Below are 25,703 nucleotides of genomic sequence, written 5' to 3' on the forward strand. Positions count from 1 at the left end.
GGTGGGAAACCTTACATTGCTGTTCTGTCTGCAGAGCTTTGGCTGATGGAGCTTCAAAAATGAGATACGTATTTGGGTCTAGCTGATGGTGCTTCACTGCTGTACTTGTGAGGACCAGCTCATAGCATTGCAGGGGGCTGTCCATGGGGACTTAGCTTCACTGGGGGAGCCCTGACGTGTGGAGGGTGAGCAGAGCTGCACCCCAGGGTGGCTCTCCTGCCTCCAGCTTTATTGGGAAGCAATAGGAGAGGATGACATGATCCCATGAATGGACATAAGAAAATATGGAAGGTATTGAGGAAGGTGAGTTAGGATGGCTGTTGTGTTTTCTGTGACAAGGTAGAGGCCTTACCTTTCAGGAAATAGTTTGATAATGAAGTGTAGTAGACAATAAATAAAATTTACAACCTATATCTGTGAGAAAAAAGGAGCATCGCACGCTGGAATCTGCAACTTCCATTCAATAGTTAAGTTAACTCAAGGTAGATATTGGCCATCCTGAATACTTCAGATTATGTAATATCCCCTTCTCTAATATTTTTATCCACTGTTTGCTCTTCTGCCTAATAAATATTTTGGTACAAAGTGAGTAAGCAAGAATTGGGCTTGGTAAAAGTACTGTTTCAGACAATAAACTGATTCCTTTTGATGTATTTAGAGTACTGACTATTCCTTTTGTGGATTAGTTGAGGAGGACACTGGCAAAGTGAGAAAAGTGAATTCATTGCTAAGCCAGATCAAAGTGAGCTTAAAAACCTCATGTCTCCGTGGTGGAGGTTGCTTGGGAACGTGCATCAACTTAACATTTTCCAAGTTATGGTGTGTGTGTGGATTTGCTGATCAAGCAAATAGGTGATTGTCATGGGTTTAATAGAGCAGATTTCTGGTTTAATAATAAAGCTTTCATTGTTGCCAATTTAATTAGTATTTGGAATCGGTTTTGATGAGATTGAGCTCAAGAAGTAACCCAGACTGCTGCTCTGTATGATGGTTGGTTTTACTTGTTCTGCTTTGCTTCTCAGTTCAAAAGCTAGTGCAAGAATCTGTCCTTGGTGAAAGCAAGAGGGAGAATATGGATGGCTCAGAAATAAGTCTAATTGTTTACAATAAAAAATACAGCACAAATAAAACTTTTCAAAAGTACTATCTTGAAAGGCAGAATTCCATTGGAGGAGAAAAATTTCATACACTAGAAAAATCCACCATTATTTGGTTGTCTGATCAGCTGTTGGATCAGCCTCCACGTAGCTCGTCTGAAGACATTCAGTGATTTGTTGTAAAATCAAGTATTTAATGGTATGGGTTGTTAAGTGTGAGATGGAACTAACTTTATCACAGTAGTGTTAGTGGGAGGATGTGCCCATGTCTGCACAAACTGGGATTTCATCTGTGCTTGAGGAGTGCACTGGATCTGTGTGAAATAGCTGCCTTGTTTACAGAGGGACATGGGAGGTGGCTACAGCAGTCAGAGGTCATCTTTCATTTGGACAGCAGGAAGCTGAAGGTTGCAATTAAGCTCTATGTGCTGTCATAGTAACTAAGTAATGTTTAAATCAAAGTAGTTTATTCTTAATACAGTCTGGCTTTACATATGAAAAGCATAATCAGCATTCTTGCCATCCCAGTGATTCACTCTGAAAAACCTCACTCTTTCTAAGGTGCATTTTTATATTTAGACACAATTTTTTTCCACTTCAGTAGTGAAGTTTGAATCCATATTTCAAATTTTGTGTGTAAATTTGAATACAGCAGGAGGAAAGCATGCCTGAGGACCCTCCCTAGAGTCTCAGTATTCTCAATGACTGGTGAGATGCCTTTGCTAAGCAACCTTCATACCTTCATTATGTCTGAATCTAAGAAATAGACTGAAGGTAGAAGATATTATGCATGTAATTTTTCAGCCTGTTCCTTATAAAACACATTCTTGTGACAGGAAAGGGCTATCAGAAGTTGCTGTCTTGCTCACACAGTGTCTGTATCAGTGTTTGCAATTATCTCCAGCTGTAGCAGCTTAGGATTCTGCTAGGAGAGAAAAAGGTCATAATCAAATGGCAAGGTGCTGTAAGAGTGTGCCAGGGCCACTGGATACAGGAACTTGCTACTGTTTCAAAACCTTTTTTTTTTTTTTTTTTTTTTTTTTTTTCTAAGCATGGACTTTGTCCTCAATAATTCCTTAAATATGATCTCTGTTGTAACGAGTGAATCGTGACAGATGTGGAGTATGTCCTTGGTACTCCACGGTGTATTAAAGATGACTGACTTAGCAGATTCCTACCTCTTTCAAGTTGTTCTGACTGAATGATGTAATTGTTCCTCCTTTTCCTGTGAAGGATGTGTTGAAATGAGTTTGATAGCTGTGTGGGCAGGACAAGGTTACTCTTTCCTTCTATCCCTCCACCCACCCCCAATACCTCACTTAAGTTAACTGGTAGTTCAGTAAACCCACTATCAGTTTACCCCAAAGCATTTGAAGCTGTATTTAACAATGATATTTGAAGCTAACTCCTTAATATTTCTCTTTCCTATTTTCACATGTAAACCTTTCCCAGCAACACTAAAATTATGAAATGTAGTAAACATACTAAAATGTGGTTAATAATAAATGTCAAACTTTACACATTTATCTTTCTCATTTTGGCACTGAGCACAGTGGATCCCAGCTGTCACCTTGTCCTTTGAATGCTACCATACATAAATTCATGCTGCACTCTTGTTACTGCACAGAACTTAGTGCAGAAGTTCCATGTTAGGCAAAAGGGATGAAGTCAGGATTTCCAGATATACCTCAGAAATAGCCAAACTGTAGGAGGGGATTCTACTACTTAATGCTACATTCTGTTGTGGAGAGATGGCTTCTTTAGGGGAAGCAGGACTGTGATATTCCCTTAATTACCTCCCTTCTGCTGAAAAGACTCAGCTTCTCCTCTCTTTTCTGATGCTGCTTCCTACAGGCAAGTTACTGTTATTGTGCTGAAATTTGTAGTGGCTGGGAAGCTGGTGGCTTAGTATTTTTTTGTCTTGTTCAGTAATCTCAGTCACATCAGATGGTGAACTCTTATATACTAAAGAAAGTGGAAGAATTCAATAGTTTTTGAAAATAATTTGCAAATTAGAGTTCTTGCCTCAGCCACTAAGAATTGGTAGGAATAGGTCAAGGCCCAAAAAAATAAGTTGCTTAGTTCTTGGGAAAGATTTGGTATTCTGTGTCTGTGTCAGAAAAAAGACAGATATGAATGATGTACTGAGAGGTGCTTCTTCCAGTGCTTGTCATCACTCCCATAGACCACAAAGTAGGTTCCTTGAGCCAAACAGGAAGAATTATTTTATCTTCATATGACTGAGTGTATACTGTGATGAGTAAAAAAGAATTGGGCAGTAGTTAAAAGATTAATGTCATGTAATATTCTCATAGAAATCAGAAGACCTGATTGTGTATAATGGAAAACTTGAAATTAAGCTGCTAAGCTTGTGTTTTAAGCAGGTTTGTAAGAATTTTTGTTGGTTTTGGTGTACTCTACCTTTAAGAGAGATATCCTTTAGAGCTTCACTCAACTCATCTTTTAAAAAGAGGTCTTTAAGAAGAACCTTTTTGTTGGCTAATGTAGACATTTGCTGTCTAAAATAAGCCAGGAAGTAATTTCTTCAGTATTTATTGGGCGGAAAATTCAATGCTGCTCTGAATCAAGAGTGGACTGCCAAGTAAGCAATTCATAAGTGTGCATGTGTTTATGAAAGGGAGCTTTCTGCCTTCAGTTTCTTCTTGCTAGTGATATTCTCCCCTGAGATTATGATCGCTAGACACTGAGGATTGCTTTATAGTGAGTTTGAACGCAGATTTGTGTATTGAATTTGGCTTCAGACATGGATACATTTCCCACCTTTCTGTGCATCCATATAATTCATCAGTCACTGATGTTAACTAAATTTTTGGGATTTTCCTGAATGCTTCACTACCTCCAGAGCAAAGGATGTTTCACATCTTTGATAAAAGCTAACTTCCCTTTGTACACTAATTTCATTTGGGAGATCTCGGTCAAGAGCTCTAGAAAAATCATTTTGTCTTTAAAATGCTTTATATAAATACAGTTAACCTCATGGTGCATGATGGCAAGTCTTATCCACAGATTGACTCTTTACTTGGAATAGGAAGAGAATCTAACCTGGGTGACACCTGTGGTTTAACTGCAGAACCATCTTCTTCTATGAAGTAGGGAATTTAAATCATGACTTATCTCCAGCTCTTGCTATATACTGTCAGAAAGCAGTGAAAGAAGAAGTTAATGGATGCTTTGCTTTTATGAGACGGGAGGAAAAAAATGAGGCCTTGGGAGGGACATCTGTCTTACTCCATGTGCACTTAAAAGGTTTTTATTGAGGCATGAAAGGTTGTGTTGTTCCATGCTTTGTCTTTGTTGCTCATGCAGGCAGTGATGTGCTGCCAACAATTCAGCCAAGGAATTTCTCAAAATATATCCCATTAACTGATTTTAAACCTCATGTTTATCGTATGTGGGTACTCACAGAAGGGAGGGGAAAGAGAATCGAGGAGTCTATTCTTCTTTTCCCCTTTAAATCAAGAAATAGTATCTAGTGAGAGAAACGGTGGCACTGAAGAAGCAGATTTATGTGAACTGTACTTGCCAGGCATATGTTACTGGGGGAAAAGAAAGGGGGAGGGGAGAGGAGAGTCTGGATTTGTTCATGTTCAAAGTGTAAATTTCGACTATAATTTTTGAGCTGAGATGAGGTAAAAAAAGAAATTCTCTAAGAGCTTTGGAAGTGCCTGTTAGATGAGTATTTTTCCTTCAATACTTGCTATATCCTGGGTATATTTACTCAAGTTCGTGTAAGCACAGTGTCAGAGGAAAAAGGGATATTTTGGTACTGTGATCAGAGAACAAAGAGATTACTTCCAAAGCTCACTTTTGGTTATAACAGTTTAAATTATTTCTATACTCTGCAATCTCTGAGGCAAAGAAAAGAAATACCATAGAAGTGACATGAAGTCAGTACTCTGTGACTATATGAATTTTGCTGTTGTTTCCAAGCTGTGTGGTGTGCTTGACACCTTAGAGAGAAGGCAGGCCATCCAGGGGCATTTTGACAGGCAGGAGAGGTGGGCCCATGCCAAACTAATGCCAAGTACAAGGTCCCTCACCTGGGTTGGCACAACCCCAGGCACAAATACAGGCTGGGCGGAGAATGGACAGAGAGCAGCCCAGAGGAAGATGACTTGATAGTGGCAGAACATGGGGTAGTGGTTTTAAACTGAAGGAGGGTAGACTTAGGTTAGACATTAGGAAAAAAATTCTTCACCATGAGGGTAGTAAGATACTGGAATAAATTACCTAAGGAAGTTGTTAATGCTCCTTCCCTGTAAATGTTCAAGGCCAGGTTGGATGAGGCCCTGTGCAACCTGGTCTTGAACATTTACAGGTGGGAGGTGTCCCTGCCCATGCAGGAGGGCTGGAACTGGATGATCTTTAAGGTCCCTTCAAACCCTAACCATTCTCTGATTCTGTGATTGATCTGGACTTCTTTCTGCCCACTAATTTGTGTGCATGTGTTGAACTCTGGGAATAAATGAGGATATATTAGCCAAATATTGTGGGCATGTATCTAGATGTCTAGTGAAGTACTCATCCACTTTAACTCTTCCTTTTTGACCCTCTAACCATCTGTGTTTGTTATTGCTTTTGATCTGCACATTTTGTATGTTCCCTTTTTAGCTATTTTGATTCCTTACTGTTTCTTAGTTCCTTTTGCAACTTTTGTTACCTTGCAAGGGTAAAAGCCTCACCACAGCAGCTTAAAAACATTGGAAAAGACAGTGAAGAATTTCCACTGTCAGGAATCATGGAGATTTTCAAAGCATAAAAATTAAAACTTCTTTCCTTGACAATGCCAGTTCTTAACACTGTCCCAAGACTAAAACAAAAAAATCTTGTAAAATTCAAAATTATAAATAAATAAGCTATATATACGCCTGACAAAAGGTGGTATTGTTTATGTAGCAGTTTTTAAAACCTCAGAGAACAGTACTCTGGTAAGTACTGGCATAGCACCATCTTTGCCCTTCATATCTACTGGCTGCATAACCAAAGAGAAGATTTGATAATTAATTATCAAATTCTAGTTTGTTATCCTGTCCTTGCTTTGACAGAAGGAAAAGTTACGAACAGTGACTTGAGGAGCTTGTTCAAGCAAAACTTGATGTTCTGCTTAACAGAACATGAGTACTGCAGGATCACAAGTGATCCTGGTGACTTTTTCTGTGCCCTAACTAGCAGTCTGTTTCTACCTCTTGTTATTTCATGTATATAAAGTAAATGCCAACCAAAATGAACCTTGATTCTCCTGAATCCAAAGCAAACTAGCAGTTGGGACATAAAGATCACTTCTGTGGGCTTTTACCTCTATAACATCACATGGTGTTGCAGGCTTCCCAGATAAGGAACAGTAGAATGTTTGAAATTCAGGGATATATTTCAGCTTTCTTTGTGTCTGGAAACATTTAGTTATTGAAAAATCCCACTTTGGCAGACAAGGAAAGTGCTAAAACTGGAAACAGTTTCTAGATTGAGATCCTGGAGTATGGCTTAAGTCAGTTCTTTTAATATTTATGTCGTGTTATGAATAAGTATGTACCCATTTTGGTCTCCTTCTAATACACTGTCAACTAAGAAGTGTCCCTGCTGAGGCAAATAGTAAGTCAGTGGAGCAGAAGGGCAGGGAGTGTGTGCAATGGGGAGTTTAGATTTCAGACAGCCCTTGCTGAGGAACAGATATTACTCCAGAAAACGTGGCAGCATGGGTAAAGAAGCAAGGGAGTGGTGTTGGACCCTCAGGATCAGAAGGGTGCTTAGGAAGCCCAATGTGCTCCATTATGAGTGCCCATGCAGGGCAGCTCTGGGAGTGCTCTCAGGCATGGCTCTTTGCACTGGAATGCTTCTACTCACAGATAATACATCAATATCAATGTCAACAGTAATTTCCTGTTTTCTGCAACAAAGCAAGCTGTGTGAATGAGCAGGAAGAAGAGTTGCTGCCTCCCCAGCAGGCTCTGCTGGGCATCACGCAGATGCTTCCCAGCTTGCAGTTTGAGCAGCTGACCATCCCTGTGGTACTTGAGCTGTTGTGTAGGATGCACAGTAAGATAGCAGTAGTATTGAAAAGTCTACGTTTATATAGAAACAATCCCATTTTGCACAGTGAGTGGCACTTCCTGGTGGCACTGTCAGCAATGGCAGTTGGTTGGTGATGGCCCATCCCTGATCTCAAGTATGAATTGGGTGTGGACTTAGATGAGGTTAGGTTTGTATCTGCTCTGAAGGGACAGCTTTTTAGATCCATCTGCTTAGCACAGTAGATGATGACACTGGTTTCAAGATAATTTGAGAAGATGGAGCAGAATTTTTTGCTAATTTAGTGAAAAAAAACCCAAAACAAATAGCTGATTTAGCAAGAAATATGGAAACTTTGAGGAAATAATTATTTAGTGAATTGAAGAGCATTGGATGCCCCAAGTGGATATATACAAGTTAGCAGAACACTGAAGAACAAATGTCTGCCTGCTTGCTAGAAATGTAGGGAAGTATCCTGGCATATGCTAAAATCCTGGTATCCTAAAATCTTGTGTTTTAACAGTAGTATTGAGGTAGTTTAAGTCCAGGATTTGTGACTCTAGCATCCTGAAAGCACTGCTCATTCAATAAAGTATATCAGTAAATTAGAAACACTTGGCGTGTGACAAATATAATAGAGGCACTTTCAGCAATTGCACTTGTTCCTCATAAAATAGAGTGGCTAGTTTAGCATTCCTGTTCTGGAAGTATTAAAGTTGAGTGACATAAAAATATGTAAAATCAGTATAAATGCTTGGATTACCTTAGCCAAAGTAAAATGAGTAAAAATTCTCTATAAAAGAAACAGGGGCTGTTAGTTGCTCTAAAAACTGTTGCCATATTGTGTCTTTTCCCCTCCCAAAATCAAATCACAGTTCTTCAGCTTTGCATTCAATAACAGATGTTAGCAATCTCAATAAGAGATGTTTAGCAGCTGAAATAAAGTAGGCCTAGGCACAAAAAGAACTACAGGATGATCTGAAGTATTTTTCTTGATTTCTGTCACAAAGATGTTCTGTTTTTACTGTGGTGATAAGGACAGAAAGGCATGAGAACTGAAGCTGAACAGGCGAGAGACTGGTTCTTGTAAACTTGTTGCAGAGGAAAGGAGACAATGCCTTGGATGATTGCTAACAATAATTTGGGAGGGTTCTTTTTAGGCATGTGTTTCAAGTTTGTGTCATACATTGGTGAACAAAAGCTATTTGAGGGTGAATAGAGGGGAGGAGGAGCAGAAGTTGTTAGGAACTGCATTTATAATAATAGCAATAAATGAAATCACATTATTGTAAATTCATGTGGAAGTAATAGCTAATAAACTGAAATCAAAGTTGTGAGAAAGTGCTTCATTAGGGCTGACCCAGCTTTCTCTGAAGTCATTAAAGATCTTTCAGTTCATTTGAAGGGGGTGTAGTCAAGTCTGGTTGAACTCCACTTCTTTTCCTGGACAGCGAAAGGCTGAGATAAGGCTCTCTAACAGGGGAGAAAAATGTTAAATGGACCATCAGAATATGAAATTACAGGATGTTTAAAACCTTATAAGAAGTCAAATGACAGTGAGTGGCAATGCTCCCAATTTTCCAGAGAGATGATAGTCTAGGAACTATTTATCTAGGGACTCCTTCCTATTATGGAGCCTATTACTGGCTTTTCTATAGAAAGAACAACAAAAATACCAGTGCTGTGTTATTTTACAAAGGCAAATGTATTTTCCCTCGGAGTAAAATTCAAATTTCTTACTCATATCTAAGCTGACTTTCTTGTATCTGTGGTAAAACCAAGAAAGGATTATGGTTCACTCATTCTTTTCCATGTGGTTGGAAAGCCATAGGCATTATTGACATTTCTAGTGTTAGGATGAATTTATCCCATTAGGTTTAATGCAGAGAAGGTTAGAGCTGAGCCAAAGTACAGTAGCTTGGCATGACAGAAGCAATAAACTTGTTCACAGAACAGCAAAGATGTAGTGAATGAAATGCCTCTCTTGCTCTGTCTGCAGCCCAGAGGCACTTCTGGATGAGATGGGGTCAGCAGTGAGCTCCAGATGATGACACTTTTGGTTTTTTCTGTCTTCAGATATCTCAGCTTATGACAGAGTCTAGTCGAGAGGGCCTGACTGAAGCAGCACTGAACCGCTACAATGCAGACAAACCCTCCCTGTACAGCTTCCCTGCTTCCCAGAGCACCTATGTAGCCAGTGAAGTATCCACAGGCACCTCGGTGGCAGCATCCTTTTTTGCCAGGTAAGAGATTTCTCAGATTTTCTTTCTCTGGAAACATAATTTCTTTCAAAGGAGAGATTTCTAGTGAAGAAATGGTGTTTACAGACTACAACATACATTGGTGAAACATGGTTGTTGCTACAGGATTATCACAAACTTGCATTACCATGAAAATGTTGTTTAACCCTCCTCTAAGAATTTTTCCCTGTAAAATGGGGTTGATACTTCCACCCTCTTCTGTAAAATATCTCCTTAACTCTTGATACGGGTTGAAATGTGATTGCTGTCCCAGAATACCTGATTTAGTGACATTTTCAGAGTGGTGCATCCCTGAATGAGAAGGTCCCATCCAAGTAATTTTCCAAAATAGGCAGTTAATTGTAGAGCTATCAGGAGGTGTATAGTTCTGTTTGCTGGGCAACTTTCAAGCTTCATTGATGAATTTTACTTCATAGAATTGACTGGGTTGGAAGGGACCTCAGAGATCATAGAATCATAGAATTGGCTGGGTTGGAAGGGACCTCAGAGATCATCGAGTCCAACCCTTGAACCACCATTCATCAAGTCCAAATTAAGACTTCCATTTTACGACTGAAACATGAAGGTTTCTGTCCCTGTCATGTTGGTGAATGAGGGTCTAAACTCAGCCTTGGAACATGTCTTCTGTTGAATACTAAGCCAATGTTTAAAAAAATTTCAGTGAGAGAGTTTTTTACAAAAATCCTCATGCTTCCTTTATTACTTTGTTTGTAAAAATAGTTTGTTAAATGTGTATAAAAGCTTATAATTGAAATATCTACTGCCAACAATGGAAATATGGTTCTGTGCAGATATGTCTTTGGGTTTTGTGGGTGTTTGTTTTTTTTTTTTTCCTCAACACATGATCTTTTTAGTCCAATTGAATTCTCCTGTAGCTGAGGAAGTTAAAATACTCCTTGTATGTTAGTGCTTCTCAATAATTACAAGGTTGAGTTTAGAAGAGTTGTGGAAGTAATGAAATAACAAGCGAGTAAGTTTTTTTTTCAGCACTTTGCAAACCAATCTAGTGACAGATCAGAATTTCAAAACATGGAGTGAAGTTTTGAGTTAATGCCTCAGGCATATTCAGATTAATTTCCTACCCTTTAGAGAGCCAACTATTAGTAATTCCACATGATTCTATTTCATTTTAAAGGTAAATGGAAAATGTTTAAAATTGTTGAACTCTGTAAATTTGGAAAGATCTTCCTTCCATGTTTGTACTCACAAACATGGGGACTGTGTATGTTCAGTGTGGTACAATAAGTGAATCCTGTAAAAGGATTAAGATTAGCATTTTAGAAGATGCAGTGAGCATTGGGGCAGCTCTGCAACTTTTTCTTTGTAGATGTGATGCTGCAGTAGAAAATGTGAATGTTGACAGTGGTCTTGTTTTTCTGTCCTGTTCTGTTTAACTGCAGGCAGTTTAAATTAAAATTCCTGAATGTACTCATATGGTAATATCCAACTGGAGTGCAGATTTGGATTAGCACATATTTTAGCATAATTGATTTATGAAGATGGCTGAACTCATTTGTTCTTCATTGTTTCACTGTTTTATGCTGAGAGAATTCATTTTCTCTTAATACACTCTGTTGAAATGCAGGAAACTAATTAAATTTACTCAAAGCCCCTAGTGTAAGCCACTGCATTTATGTAGAACTCTTAGTTTCTAGCTGATGGTGTGAATTCTGGAGTGTGCTTGGCCCAGCAGAAATCTCATGTTTAATCTGTGTATTTTTAAACTGTGCTTAACAAGACAAAAATGCTTGGGTTAGTTTGAGGTATTGCATAATTAGATTAACATGACTTACATAAATCAGTTTTGTGCTGGACTCCAGATTATATCATCTGCAGACAGTTCAATAAACAAATCCAAGTCTATTGTTCACTGCTTGACCTTTCAACAAGAAAATCCATAACTTCTTTTCAAACTGAAGCTCATTAATTATTTTGCATCTTACTTGTCTGTTTACATTTTTCTAAAGCATAAGAACGCACTTATAAGTACATTATAAAATATGATAAACAATAAAATTTAAAAAAGGATAAATAATAAAAATGCAGTGGTTGTCAAACTCCTTAGCGTGGAGGAGTTTACAATATGAATCAGTCACTTGTACCAGGCATCTGAAATTTTGCTTTTCTTGATTGCAAGTTGCACATGGAATAGTGACTGCCAACAATGTCTGTTTTTTTAATGTGTGTCATATATGATGTTTTCATGGTCAGTAAGTAAGAAATCATTACACGGCCAGGGAATGTGAAGCTGAGGTTGGGAGTAGAAGAGTAGAAAATATTTTTCTCAAATTTGAATAATGTCCCACGGTATTTCACTGCAAGTGCCCTAAAAAGGAAAGCAAACCTCAGATGAAGCTCAGATATAAAAGTCATCCATCATCATGAAAAAAACCCAATTAACTAAAATGCTATAGTATGGAGGAAATGTCAGGGCAACCATGGGAACTTTTGGTTGTAATTACTTCAGAAACATCAGTAGTGGAATACTGGGAGCTCATAGTATTTCTGTTCTCAGGCACTGCTAGATACTCACTAGCTGGCTTACAGCTGGCATCGAGCCATGGTGAAGTGTCTGAAAGCCACAGTGACTCTTAATCTTTTGAAAAGCCAGGAGACTTAACAGTTACCTCAATTCTTACCTGTCATGCTCCATGATCTACAGCTGACAGATTTCCAAGCCAGCCACAAAGGCTGCAAATTCTGTGAATTGTCATTTGTGAGATATTGCTGCAAGAGAACGTATGTCAGGAGTCTCATGGGACAGAACAGGAATGATTTAAAGGAATAAACATTGAGAAGTGTCCATAGTACTCTGCTGGCAGGCTTATGAATATCAGGTAACATGAATAATGAATTTCTAACAGTGCTTCTGACACACAAACTGAATTTGATCATTTGTACTTTTAATGACAAGCACCAAATTTGCTTTTCTTTTCAGGACTATTGTTCATTTTTATCTTCATATCCTCCAATCCATGCCAATTTAGCATCTTCTTGCTTCTTACTAGTACACATTAGTGGTGAAAAGAATCCATTTAGGGATTGTGAAACAATGGAAAGATTTTGCAAACAAAAAGAATCATTCACAGAGCATTTTAGGATTTTTACATGAGTTAACTTCTGTGACCAGTCGTCTTTGTCACAAGATGCACTGTATTTTTGGGCCATCACAGTCCAAAGTGTTACAGCCTCTCACCTTGCATCTCCAAATGCAAGGTAGGAGTGTGACACCTCCACTTAAGGGAGAACTATGTGCTAGAGCTGATGCTGCCAAGGAACTGAGGGAAGGACCTTCTGTGGCTTGTCTCCCTGCTGTCTCTGTGAAGCTTCAGCAGGTCAAGGGACATTACACTTAAACTTGTTCCTGCCTATGTTGGCTTCTTCATGCAAAAAATTTCTTGGACTCTGACTTGAGCTTTAGCCTGAGTGCTCTATAAATAAACCTGCCCTTCTGAAAACTTCTGTGTTGTGACTGGGCTGCAGTTTCAATAGTGTCTTAAAGGATGGTAGCACAGTGCAGAAACTAAAAGTCAAAACTGGAGCCTTTCAATTGTCCTTACAATGCCTCCAGATTTGTGGGATCTTGGTACTATTCCTTGTTTGCTCTGCTGCTTGTTTTCTCAGAGAGGAAAAACTTCTCTTGCTTCAGGACAAAGGAGAAACAATTCTCTTTGTACCTCAAAAAAAAAAAAAAAAAAAAAAAAAAGGTAAAAATTTTTGAGGAGGAGATATATTTAAATGGTAGTCTTGGAAGTTGTTCCCTGTTACAGCAGTGTAAAAGTGTATCTTGAACAAAAGCCCCCCTCAGTCTGAAATTGGATATCGTTGTATTTGGATTAATTGAGCCTAATGGGAATATAGATAATCTTGAAAGTAACCTGAAAAATCAGTTCTAGGGATCATTTTCCATGTCTTTATACAGTGTAAACACTAGACAGGGCCACACAGTACTACTGTTGTAGATGTAGCAAGGCATGTTATTCAAATAAAACATGGAATTGTCCAGATTTTTAAAAAATTTGAGATGAAATAAGAATAGAAAATCTTATCTTCATGTATAACTGGCATGTAGCTAAGTCTCAGGTTACAGAGATTGGTTACAGTTACCTCTGTTCTTGGAAAAATTGCTGGTGACTCTTTCTGCACTTATCCCCATTCCTGTGTAGTTTGGAAGCTGGAGAAGGTGAGGCAGTGCCCTGCTGCAAAGGGATACTGGGAATGCTGTGTACAAACTGCTGCTGAGTGCTCCATAGCTGCTGAGTGCTTCCACTCCTGAGGATCCTTTTTGAATATCTAAAAAAAATTCTAGTACATATTGCATGAAGTACAAACCTTAGATAAGGACACTGTGGGACTCTCTTATTAAAGCTGCTGTGCTGTTTTGATGACTTAGCACTCCAAAGACCCCAGAACCTTGAATCTCATGCCTTGCTGCTTTTTGCATGCATGTGATAAACTATGGGCTTATAAAAAAATTTCTGATGTTTGCTGCTTTTCCTTATAGGCACAATATTATGTGACTCTTGTTGAAACAAGTAAGGACCTTGTCTACACAATCTTTCTGCTTATGGAGAAAATTTTTGAATCCCAAAGGCTTGACATGCAGAAACACTGAGGCTTTTCCATGAAGAGAGTGTATTGTTTGAAATTAATCATACCCTTTTAAGGTCCTGGCTTGAATTTTTCGGAGGTCTTGGGGAAGTTGAGAAAAATGGACTTTTCCTGGCATTACTATAGGGTGTTTGTCAGAACATGTTCAGCAAAACCATGTAAGGAACAGAGACAGCATCTACTAGAGAAGGAAATGTGTTGAAATGGGTATTGCCGTACCACAGAGCTTACCTTTGTCTTGGGAAACTCCATGGGATAGACATTTGATTTGTGGATGAGGCATTGCATTGGTAGGTGTGGAGCAAGGTCAGGAATGGCTTCTTGGTACTTGTGCAGGTGCACTGCAGGCTGTTCAGACGTACCCAGGGTGTTGGTGCTGCTGAGACCTGAAAAACCTTTCAGGAAAAGTCTATGGACACTGTCAAGAGAGTCAAAGCCGGTGTCCCATGCTCTGGGACTTTCTGAACAAAGTTCTGCTGCTGTTGTGAATGTTTTCAAATGACCTGGACTGCAGATGACTCAGGTGAGTGTTTCTTTATGCTGAAGTTTGGTGGGCTGAGCTGCCAATTCAAGTCATGCAGTAGCTCCTTGGTTTAGACACTACTTGAGAAGCCCAAGATGTCAATAGATCAGTATCTCTAAGAGAAAATTATTTCTGAGATGGAAACATATTTTAGTTTCTTGCAGTCTAAACTATGCAGAACCTAACAGGATTTTCTTTCATTAGCTGAACAAACAAAATTTAGTGGTTAAATTGTGGTCAGTGTCTAAGACATTTTGAAGAACTATAAATTAAAAACTCTGATCAGAATTTCTGCTCTTTTCCCTCATCCTCACCATATATGCATAAGAAATATATAAAAATAACTAAGGTAAAAGATCAATAGACTGTCTTTCAGTAGGAATGCAGGTAGTGACTTTTAAAACATCTGTAGATAATTTTCAGAAATATTCCTATCTTCAAAGCAAGTCTTGGGGCTGACTAGTAGGGGAAGTTTTAATCATAATGACCTCTGTCAACCTTAAAGACCATGAAGCAAATATTTAAAATTGGCACCTAAATTTGAGTGGACAACTTTAGGGGCAGATTTTTCATACTTACTCAATATTCAGCAGAATGTTAGGACATCTATGTTCATGGTCACTGCTTTTCTGTGCTCACCAGTGTTTTGGAAGTCCTAACTAAGTAGCAGTCTGTTTCTACCTCCTGTTACTTCATGTGTATAAAGTAAATGCCAGTCAAAAGTGAATCTCCTGAAATAAGTTAAAATTACTCTTAGATTATCACTGAATACTATACTTCAAGGGATTTGCCATCTGCTAAGCCTCAAAGCACATAACTGAAAAAAAGTATCAAATTAATCCTCTGAAGATGTACAGGAACATTTATCTTGAGTTAACAAATACAGTTTTCTGGACTAAATGTGTTTTAAAAATAATAATTTAGAACAACCTGAAGTAAACGATTACTATCTAGGAACAATTTATTGACCACTGAACAGAGAAATTAAAATTCCAATCCACAGTAGGTTTGCTACTTTGATGTTATGTCTGCACTGAAATAAGCCACCCCTGCTTCTCTGCACTACACAGGGTGTTTTCTGATCTGCACTTGCCCCCCATGTGGTGTGTTTTGTACTGATGATAATGGCAACCACTGAATAATGTTAATGAAATGTTTATCAACATTTGTGCTTTCTTCTGTGTCTAGCCTTTAACAGTCTTGAGAAATGTTGATAATTTTATAAATAAATCCCCCTTTTCTTCCTTTCCCTTCGTAGAGTTTTGAGATAGTGTGTTGTTTCTCTGATTCAATCCCCAATTCCATCTTCCAAATATTTGGTTCTGCAAAACCAAGGACACATCCTGTGGAAGTTTTAAATTAATGTATTGTCTCCTAAGTACAATTCGTTATATTGTTTTTGATATATACTGCCTGAATATATAAATTCTGAAAAGCAGAATTTATGTTTTTCTGATCCCTGTAAAGCTTAGTTTAGTTTCAACTTGGTTCTGTATATGTGTGAGTGCTCTGCATCATTTTCCTTTTCATTTCCACTTTTCTTTATACACAAGTTTAACTTGCATCTAGAATTAATTTGCCCAATTCATTTTTGTACAATCAGTTATGTTCAATTTTTAAATAAAAAAAATTTGGGAGTACAATACATTTATATGTGATTTTTCTTCCTTTTTTCTATCTGCTGATTTTTCTCAGGTATAACTCCAAAATCTATTGTAAATAGGCATTCCGTGATCTAGCAAAGAAACAGTCAGTCTCTCAGATCTTAGAGTCAATAACTGATTATATTACAATGGAAAGAACCAATAATGCAAGCTCCTACTTAATCTCCTCCATGTAATGTATAGGCTTTGTAGGGGCTCAGTGTTTTGTAGCTTCTGTTGAGGCAGAAAGATGTAGTTTCCTGTCATCAGTAATTAGCAGTGGCCTTTGTCCCCTGTTCCTGGGATGTTACCTTAGCTTAAAGTTTGCTTTCTCAGTTTGTACCTCAGTGATTGCTGCTATTGCAGATAAGAAGCTTTAGACCTGTAAATGACTGTGCTGGGTCCATTCTTGCAGTTCAAGGCTTGGATGTTAGGTACTGATAAATGCTTTGCATTCCCAGGGACTGTATTGGATGCCAATGATATGGCACTGAGGCACTGGGTATTTTAGTGGTTTGCTAAGGAAGGAGGTAATTTTTCGTGAATTTGTATTCCTAATTCTCATAGGTGACTTCTATCACTGAGCACAAAACTCCCTAGGTATATGGAAGCTGAACTCATGCTGCTCTCCATACACTATGCTAAAACAGGGGTAACTTCTTTTCTACTTCTTGCCATATCTTGTGATTTCCTGCTGATTTGAACAGATCACAAAGGAAGATGCAAACTAAGGGTAAAATTGGCCTTGTAATTTCCTAGAGAGCTTTTGTGGTGCCAGAGTACTTGCTACAGGAACACCCATTCCCACCTGATTTAGGAAAATTTACAAGGGACTGAGGCTGTTTCCTTCCCTCAGCACTGCCTTTTCCTGCACCTGCCATGCACACTGAGAAAAATTGCTAGCAGTATATGCAGTAATCCCTCAGAACCTGTTACCAAAGACTCCTGATGTTTAATCTTGCCTCTTACTCTTGCAGCAGTGGAAATAAAAATGGACAACATTAATCTTCTGACATCTAGTATAGTTGTGACTGCCAACTACAGTATAGGAACCTCATCTTGATTTACTGTTTTGCATATTTCTTGCTTCCCTTAAACTTTGACATAAGAGTTCTGATTTATGGTGTCTCTATCTTGGCTTGTGGAAAGAGATGAATTGATGTAACTGCACTGTCTATAGTAGAAAATTATATGCACCACAAGTTGTTTTTTTCTTCTCTGTTTTTAACACCATCAAACTAGCCTTCACTCAAAGAGATCATAAATCCATATTAACAAGGCTTTTTCCTAAACACCTGGAAGTTGAGTGACTAACCTTTTCACTTGATTACAGCTTTCCTGTTACAATAAGTACTGTTACAGTTCTGCCCCAGTGGCCTTGAAATTCCAGCTGTGATTTACCCTGCGTATAGAGTTCTTCTGCCTGCTTAAAAAGTTGGTGTTTTCTTAACCTCAGGAGCAATCTATTCAACTGCTGAATGGCTTTTCCTTACAATTACCAATGAGTACAGAGCATTTTAGTTTTTCCTGCTTGTGGAATACAAACTCCAAGAAAATGAGTTGAAATGTTGAAGTATTTGTGTATTGTCAAATAACATCAGTTAGACAACTGCCAGTCAGGTTTGTACAGCTGCATTCCTGTGATGTAGTTATAAAATGTGATAAGGCCACAGTACACCTGTATACATGACTGGGTGGATTGTGGCAAACAGATATTTAGACTGTCATCTCTTTGGTCAGCTGTAGATTGAACATGATACCCATTTTATAGATGCTGTCCACTGGCATTTCAATAAAATATTGGTTTGGTCTCTTTTGAGTAATTCACATTCAGGATTACATGCATGCACTGTATGCAGGACAGGGGCTCTAGACCCTTCTATCATGCATCTTGATTTGACACTACTAGATGCCTCTCAGGAGAGAAACAGACCTCTTAAGGGAGAAAAAAAAAATTGGATATTGCTATTTAAAAAGCAAGTAATTACAGGAGCATTGCAGCGAAGAGGCAATTTCCTCTGTGAATCTATTTCTTGAGATTTTTCATGGCTTTGGGATGTAGCTTTAGGGGTTTTCTTAATGCTTGGGAAATTCTAGAAAGTGATTTTTTTTAAATTTTTTTTTTATTCTTTTTTCCCCAGTGTATTTTCTGCTGTTTCATAAGGAATTGGCAATGATGTCTTCAGTCAAATTGTTTACAAGGGTCTGCCTCTTCTATTCAGCTATTCTATTTTCAGGAAATAAATAGAGCTTCGTTTTCAAGATCTCTTTTCTTCTGGTTAAAATTGTCAATGGATTCAAATGCCCTTGTAGGGTATAGGCAGAGAGATTCACTTAAATTTTATGTTAGTCATCCTCATTTCTCTGAATAAACAGGCTAAAAACTACTGGTGCTAACTAGTGAGGCAATATTTGGTTTTAGTATCCCAACAGTTGTGAGAGAAAGGAACAAAGCTAGTTTCTCTGTTGTGGGAATTACAGCAATAATCTCTTTGAATTTTGCAAAGAATGCTGAATAAGTGAAAACTATGGAAATCTTGCCAAAGACAAAAAAGACTGCACTAGCAAAAAATATGTTTCTTTTCTGAATACTTCTCTGTATGCAAATAAAGGGAGAAATCAGCCAGGCTTTCATTAGAAAGGAAAAAGTATGTAGAGAGAAATTGGACAGAACTCTCTTGTTCAAGCCATCTGTAAGCAAGCTGTTACTAACCTGTCCAGGATGAAGCAGATCAACACTGCTTTTGCTGCTTAAAGAGAAACAAATGAATGTGAATCTAAGCTTTCTCATTGCAAGACCTATTCTTTTTCGAGCTCTCATCTTCAACCATGTTTGTTCCCTCTCACAGCAGCATCAACATTTTATTAAAACAGAAGCACTTTTATTCAGACTAATATCTGCCTATTTATGCAAGGTGAAAGATGTCCGAGTTACATTCAACCATTTATTTCTAAAATGTGCAAGATAACATCATTCACAGATTCCCAAGGGTTCCTCAGCCTGTCTTTAGGTCATGGAATGAGCCATGGACTTCCTGTTTGAACCCTGCTTATGCTGATTTATTTTGCTGATTTATTTTGGGTGTCTCCATAGAGTACCACAATGGGGCATGTATTCCAAACCTGGCATCTTTGTAAATATCAGCTGTTACTTATCAGAAATCATCATGGCATAAAATATAATTTCTTGGATGTTTGGATTTGTAATAGTCTTTATGTTTCTTTTTTTTTTTTTTTTTTTTTTTTTTTTTCCCCTGTATGCATGAAGGTCAGGAGTGGGCTTGCATAATGAAAGCTGAGAAAAATAATCCTATGATTTCACAAGTTGAAGAGAAACATTATTACAGAACTGATGAAATAAGTTTAAGAGCTTGATAGGAATAAGGAATATATCATTTGACTGAAGCTATGCATGGGAATGGAACTAGAAAGAATGAAAACAAAATAATACTCTGAAAAAGAAAAAGCATTTTATGAAGTCATGGAACCCTGGAAGCACCAGAGATAAAATATGCTGCTATTTAAGGAGGTTTTAGTGGAACAATCCAGGTCTCCAGGAGCAATACTGGACATGACCTCAATACTGAAAAATACCTGTGATACAGTTAAAAAAAGTAATATTGCCAATAAGTTTAGAATTATTGAAAGCTGGCATTGGTCATACTGGCTGGAAACACTGAGATGTTTACATGTTTAGTTAATAAAGTACAATTTATGCAACACAATCTATGTGGATTTCACTGAGGTATTTGGGTTAACACTTTGTGAATTCTTGATTAAAGTATTACAGCAATTGGAACCAAATTGAGACTGCATTAAACAGACTAAACTAGGTGAAGTTACAGAATCCTAACACAAGCTATTTTACGTAAAATTATAGAATGCCATAGGGCTCTAACTGGAAAAAACACTGTTAAACCTTCAGTGTTGTTTTGGGAAGGTTGTCAGTAGCAGATCATTTCATCAGCTGGGCCTACAATAGGTGTTATACCAGTGTGAAATGTAATATAAATCCAACAGTAAGGAATGTACACCATGCTTAAAGAATAGGGGTTATAATACTGAGAAGTGCTACTGGGAAGGATCTGTGTGGCTTGGTTAATTAGTTTCATGTGAGTACACAGAGGGACATGAATGCAACTCTTGAGTATCTGTAAGAATAAGAACCTGAGAAGGGAGACTGGGAAGTTACTTTAACTCTGCATTTGGAAGAGACACAACTACTGCTAGAATAGTCTGTCTAGTTCTAATGTCCACAATCAAGAGAGATGCTGAAAAAAAAAGCCTCAGAAGAGATGCTAAGATGATTAAAAATTTGGGAAACACACCTTCCAACAGCTTGTCTTCAGTTTATCAGCCAGGTTTAGAGAAAGTGTTGACAGTGTGCAGGGAACCCCTGTGGGGAACTGGAACATAATACTAGAGGATTCTTGAGTCTAGCAGACAAAAGTATGTCAAGATGTAATGGCAGGAAGTTTAATCTATACAAACTCACCCTACTGAAATGTATAAGCTCAAGAAGCTTGTTTAGGAAAGGGCAATGATCTGCTGCAATGAATATGAGTAGCAGAGACTTCTCATTTAGTGTATGTTTTTTAAATTAAATTTGATATTTGAACAAAAAAAGCTGGCATTAAACAAAGCCTGGGTGGCTTAAAGAGATTTAATTTAAGGAAGATCCATTGCTTTTGCTATGTGGGAAGTTACATTAGTGTCCTAATGGTCTTCCCTAACAATCTGGGAAGACACTTGTTTGTGTGTGAAAGTGCAGCAACAAGCAACAGCACTTCTGCTCCTCTTTCAGACAGCAATGCTGTAACAAAGCACAAGAAAAACCTACCATGAAGAAGTAAACCTCATTTTCTTAATTTAGCTAGGAGTGATTAACAAGTAAATCTTTGTATTTTTTTGTACATGAGCTTCGGAGGGGTTTTTTGTTTGTTTGGTTTGTTTCTGAAACTGCTAGTATCTGGAATTTTCATTTTTGCCTTTTTATGCAAGATGTGGAAATCTTTTGTTTTTTTCTAACTTCTCTGGGCAGATATTCGCTTTAGTGGCACATTATGGTCCTGTTCTTTTGAAATTCCATCCATTTCTTGTCTGTATCAGAAAGTATATCAGTAGATAGCATTAAAAAAACCAAACCAAAACAAAACCCTGAAAGTTTCCTAAAGTTATAAATGCTTTACTTCTTCCTTTGTCTTTTGGGTTAAGGATGTCAGTTGGCAGAGGTGATTGTTGTTCATGGCTGACACAAGTAAATCAGTAAAATCATATGATTGGGAAAAAACAGTCCTAACATTTTGACGTATAAATTTACTGGAGAAGTTAGCAACTGAAGCTGAAATAAAAACCATATTGTATCTGAAGGTAAAGGCTTTGGGGCAAATGTCTGTGCTTCAGAATTACTGGGATGAAACTAATGCAAAAGAAATAAAAAATATCCCAGCTGTTCCACTTGATGGCTCATAAAATCTGAATGAAGTCCTTCAAGGCCTTTTTTTATAGGGAGAGACTATTTTTTGTGTGCGTATTTACGGCAGCATCTGGTTCCCATCTTTGGGAATTCAGAGAATCCACAGGCACCGACTTGCTGTCTGCTGCAGAGAAGCTCTACAACACATATAAATGCTTCAGACAAGTGCTCAGTATGTATATGTAATTGTCTGCAAGTTGGAAGGATGTCAGGGTTTGCTGGGAGGAGGGAAAATCTGAATCCGTAAAGTTGCATTAAGCAATAGAAGTGCCTGCATAAAATTGTCTTTATTCACCTGTAAAGAGTGGACTGATAAGTGAGCAGCACCTGAGTCAATAGAATTAATCAGTCAGAGAAAGTAAGCAAGGCATACCTAAGGCAAGAGGAGCTGGTGGATTTTCACAAGCTCTTTACTTGACAGGGGATTCAAATAATGGATTGGTAAACTAATTGTCAACTAATCTAAGCAGGAAATACAAATAGCCTTTTATGAATAATCTCATTGGATTTAGTAGTTGTTGAATGGCAAAGTAAAGCAGAATTTGTCCCAGCTATTTCTGGTTCATCACATTTGTCATTCTGATGCTTTATCCTTTCTACAAACAGGATTTGTGTGTAAGAAGTAGTCACACTGTTATCTTGCATGAAATTATATTACATTATGGTAAGAGTTTATTACATATTATTGACATCTGGTATCACCGAAAGCAAAGTCCTCAGGATGCCTTGAACAGGAGCACAGGCAGTGATGATTTTCTGGTTTATATAGTGTTTTTTGCTTAATGACGAATACAATAGAACAAGTAGAGAATACATGTAAAATTTTTGCTTCTCTTATGGCTGGAGATGGAGTCAACCTTCATAAGAGTCAAATATGAAATACATTTAAGTAGAACTCTGCTTGAATGCTTGCCTTCATCTCAGGACATCTGCTTATGCACATCTACATACAGAAGAGGTGACAGCATATGTCCTTTGTGCCTCAGGGGACCACTACTGTACTGTTTGTATAGTAACTTAGGTGTTAATACAATTCTCCAGGGAACTGGAGAACTGGGTTCTAGGCATCTCATATCTCAAAAGTGTAAAAAATGACAGCTCATGCAACCCAAAGGAATGTCTTTAACATGCAAAGGTGAAATAGGTCTTTGCCCCTATAACATCAGCTGAGGGTGCTTCACCTTGCAGGGTGGAGTGGGGGATCCACATGGCTGCTTGGAGGAAGTGAGAGGGAGGAATTCCTTCTCTCAACCCAGAGAGCAGGGCTGGGCAGTGCTTTAGCTGCTGTTCTCTTCCTCTGGCACCTCCACCTAAAAGGAAGGAGAGGTGCCAGCTATTATGTGGAACTTTGTGACTACACTCAGATTTTTGGGGCCATGACTCTTTTTTGCACACAGGTCCCTAGTTCTGTTACAAAAGTGCTGTGGTCTAGGAAAGAGACATTTTTTCAGGAATGTCTGTCTTCAGCATTTCCTATGGGTCAGTTTGTATGTCTGCAGCATGCCAAGCTGGGGTGATTTTGAGTAAAGTGTCTGAATATATTCTGTGTATGGAAATCAAGTGCCTAGCGTGATGTTTGAAGTTTTCTATTAGTAGAGTTGCTTAGAAATTGCCATGCCTAAGGATAGCATGGATCTAGGCTGAAGTTTACACCTGAATCTGAAGAGTATATTCAGACTAAATGTTTCAGGCTGAATTTGTTATAAACAAGTGTGCTGTGAATATGAGAGCCATATATTTCTGCAGTACTGATTTCAAACTTCTGGAGAGATCAGATTTCCAAGAACACTGAAACGGGAATGTTTCAGGAGCCTAGGTCCCATTTTCAAAATTACTGAAGTGCTTAAAAGCTTAAGTGACAGCAGCTACCACTAGAATTCCTGCCCATCAAGGTAACTTCTAAAAATTGTACCTGTGAAGCCGTTATTACTTTTCCAGGAGGCAGATTTTTCAGCAGTGCTCTGAGTCAAATTTATTTGTGGGTCTGCCATAAAGCACTATTCTTGTATTTTGAAGGTTATGTTTATTTTTTAATTCCTAACAAATAACTACACTTAAACCCCAAACACATTATACAGTATATTATCTCCAAGGAACAAAATCCTAAATGAAAACAGATTCTTTTCTTTTCCTTTGTGCCAGCTCTTTGTTTAGCAGTATGACAGTTGCACACACATATCCCAGATGTTCATGGAGAAAAAATTCCTCTTTAATTTACAGCAGAATCTGGTTTTATCCCTTGCTGGCTTTGTATTTTGTCAAACACAAATGTTTAAAGCCTTATACTTAAATATGCTGCAGCAGTATTTTGCATGCCTCTTAAAAGCTAATGTTGATAAAATCATTGAATTCAGAATGGAAGCAACACCTTGTGGTCACCTAGTCACTCCTTGCTCAGAGCAGTCCCAGTTACATCAGGTTGCTCAGGATTGTGTCTCATGGAGTTTTAAATATCTCTGGATAGACTTTCTATAACTTAGAAGTTCCTGTTCCAGTGGTTGCCCCTGCTCATGTTAAAACAAAAATAAAATAAAATCTTTTTACATAACTTGAATTTCCCATGTTGTGATTTGTGTGCTTGGCCTTGTCTTCTCTAAACCATCTGATCAGTTGTAGGCAGCATTAAGTGCCTCCCCTTCCACCTACTCAAGGTTAAATCCAGTTGTCTCAGCGTCTCCTCATGTGTTTACATGCTTCAGCCAAGAGTCATCATGAATATTTCTCTTGGTGGACAAAGAAGTCACTGTCTCAGTGGACAAAAGATCAGAGATATGCTTCTAAATATAAACTGCTTATACAGGAAATCTGCCTATTATGCAGTTCAGCTTTTGCTTGTACTGATCAAAAAGATCATTCTCAAAATCTGAACTTTAAGAGTCAGGTTTTATTCTCTGAAGCCAAATACACTTCCCATTGCTTTTACTTGAGCAATGCATAGTCAGGAGAGACTGAACTGATTATCTATTTGGTGAGAAGATGCAGGATTTCAGATTCTAGGTGTAGCTGGTTCTACTGCTAATGTTTTCTCTTCTCCTCCTGAGAATATGGTCAATACTGTGGAACACCCACAGTATTTAATTCATACTTGCTTTTGGCTGGGAGTCAAAAAAGCATTGACAGCAGGAGCCTCTGTTCCTCATCTTGAATTATTGAATATTGGTATTTCATGGAAAAAAACAGTTGGTTTTTGTTGTTGATTTGGGCACCAGGTGATTCTGTAGAAAACAAAAGGATTTTTCCCTGGAGAACTTTTTTGTGCAGGTTGATGCTATGGGCTAAAGAGGATGAAGGTTCAGTAAATGCCAAGGTCATGTTAAGTGCTGCAGTGTTGGTGGGGGGTCCTCAGGGTGGGCAGCCAGGGCCCCACAGAGCCAGGAGTCACTAAGGCAGCTGGTGCATTGGGTTCCTCCCTGGGGACACAGGCTGAGGCCAGGCCAGGATGTGGGACCGTGGCAGGGTTGTGGGAACCTGGAGACTGTCCCTGCTGCAGCATCATCAGGGCTGAGACTGAGGGCACCACCCTGGGCAGGTGGGATGAGCTCAAAGGGATCTGGGCAGGAGCTGTAAGGTCAGTAGCCCCTCAGAGCCCTGGCACACCTAGGGAAGGGCAAAGCTTGGAGCTGCAGTGGGTGTGAGGCTGGAAACCAGGTGCTAAACAACAGCACAGCTATGAAAAGGTTTCTCCCCTGTGAGTTTGTTCAGGTGAGCCATGGTACTGGTGCTGGGGGGAAACTGGAGCTAAGGCCTTGGGTTAGAAGGGGCATCTGGCGTGGACCTGGAAGTGGGCTGCGAAGTCACAGATAAGGCTGTAAAGAGATTTCTTCCCTGAATGTCTCAGTAATTTGCTGAGGATCTGCTTAATACAGGGGAGGAATTGCTGCTTTGCCTGCAAATTTACTAGACTAAGTTGCATTTACCAGGCTGAGTTGTGTTGCCAACTAACTAGTGAAGCTTGGTTTTCTTTTTTTACTGCTTCAGCTATTGGTAAAGGAGAAGCTCACAAGCCCCCCAAAACAGCAGCAAGTACTAATTGTAGTTTTTAAGTTGAGCATTTCCTCTTTGTGT

General features: G+C 38.5%; 1 protein-coding gene across 1 annotated transcript in view; it reads left to right on the forward strand.

Moving 5' to 3' along the window:
- Nucleotides 1–25,703, forward strand: part of KIF26B (kinesin family member 26B) — a 276,130-nt gene that overhangs the window by 101,017 nt on the left and 149,410 nt on the right. The window contains exon 4 of the mRNA XM_030448683.1: nucleotides 9,201–9,367. Within this exon, the coding sequence (XP_030304543.1) occupies nucleotides 9,201–9,367 (167 nt within the window). The remainder of the gene's footprint in view (nucleotides 1–9,200; nucleotides 9,368–25,703) is intronic.

The sequence above is a fragment of the Calypte anna genome, chromosome 3 (genome assembly GCF_003957555.1).
Source record: "Calypte anna isolate BGI_N300 chromosome 3, bCalAnn1_v1.p, whole genome shotgun sequence".
NCBI lineage: Eukaryota > Metazoa > Chordata > Aves > Apodiformes > Trochilidae > Calypte > Calypte anna.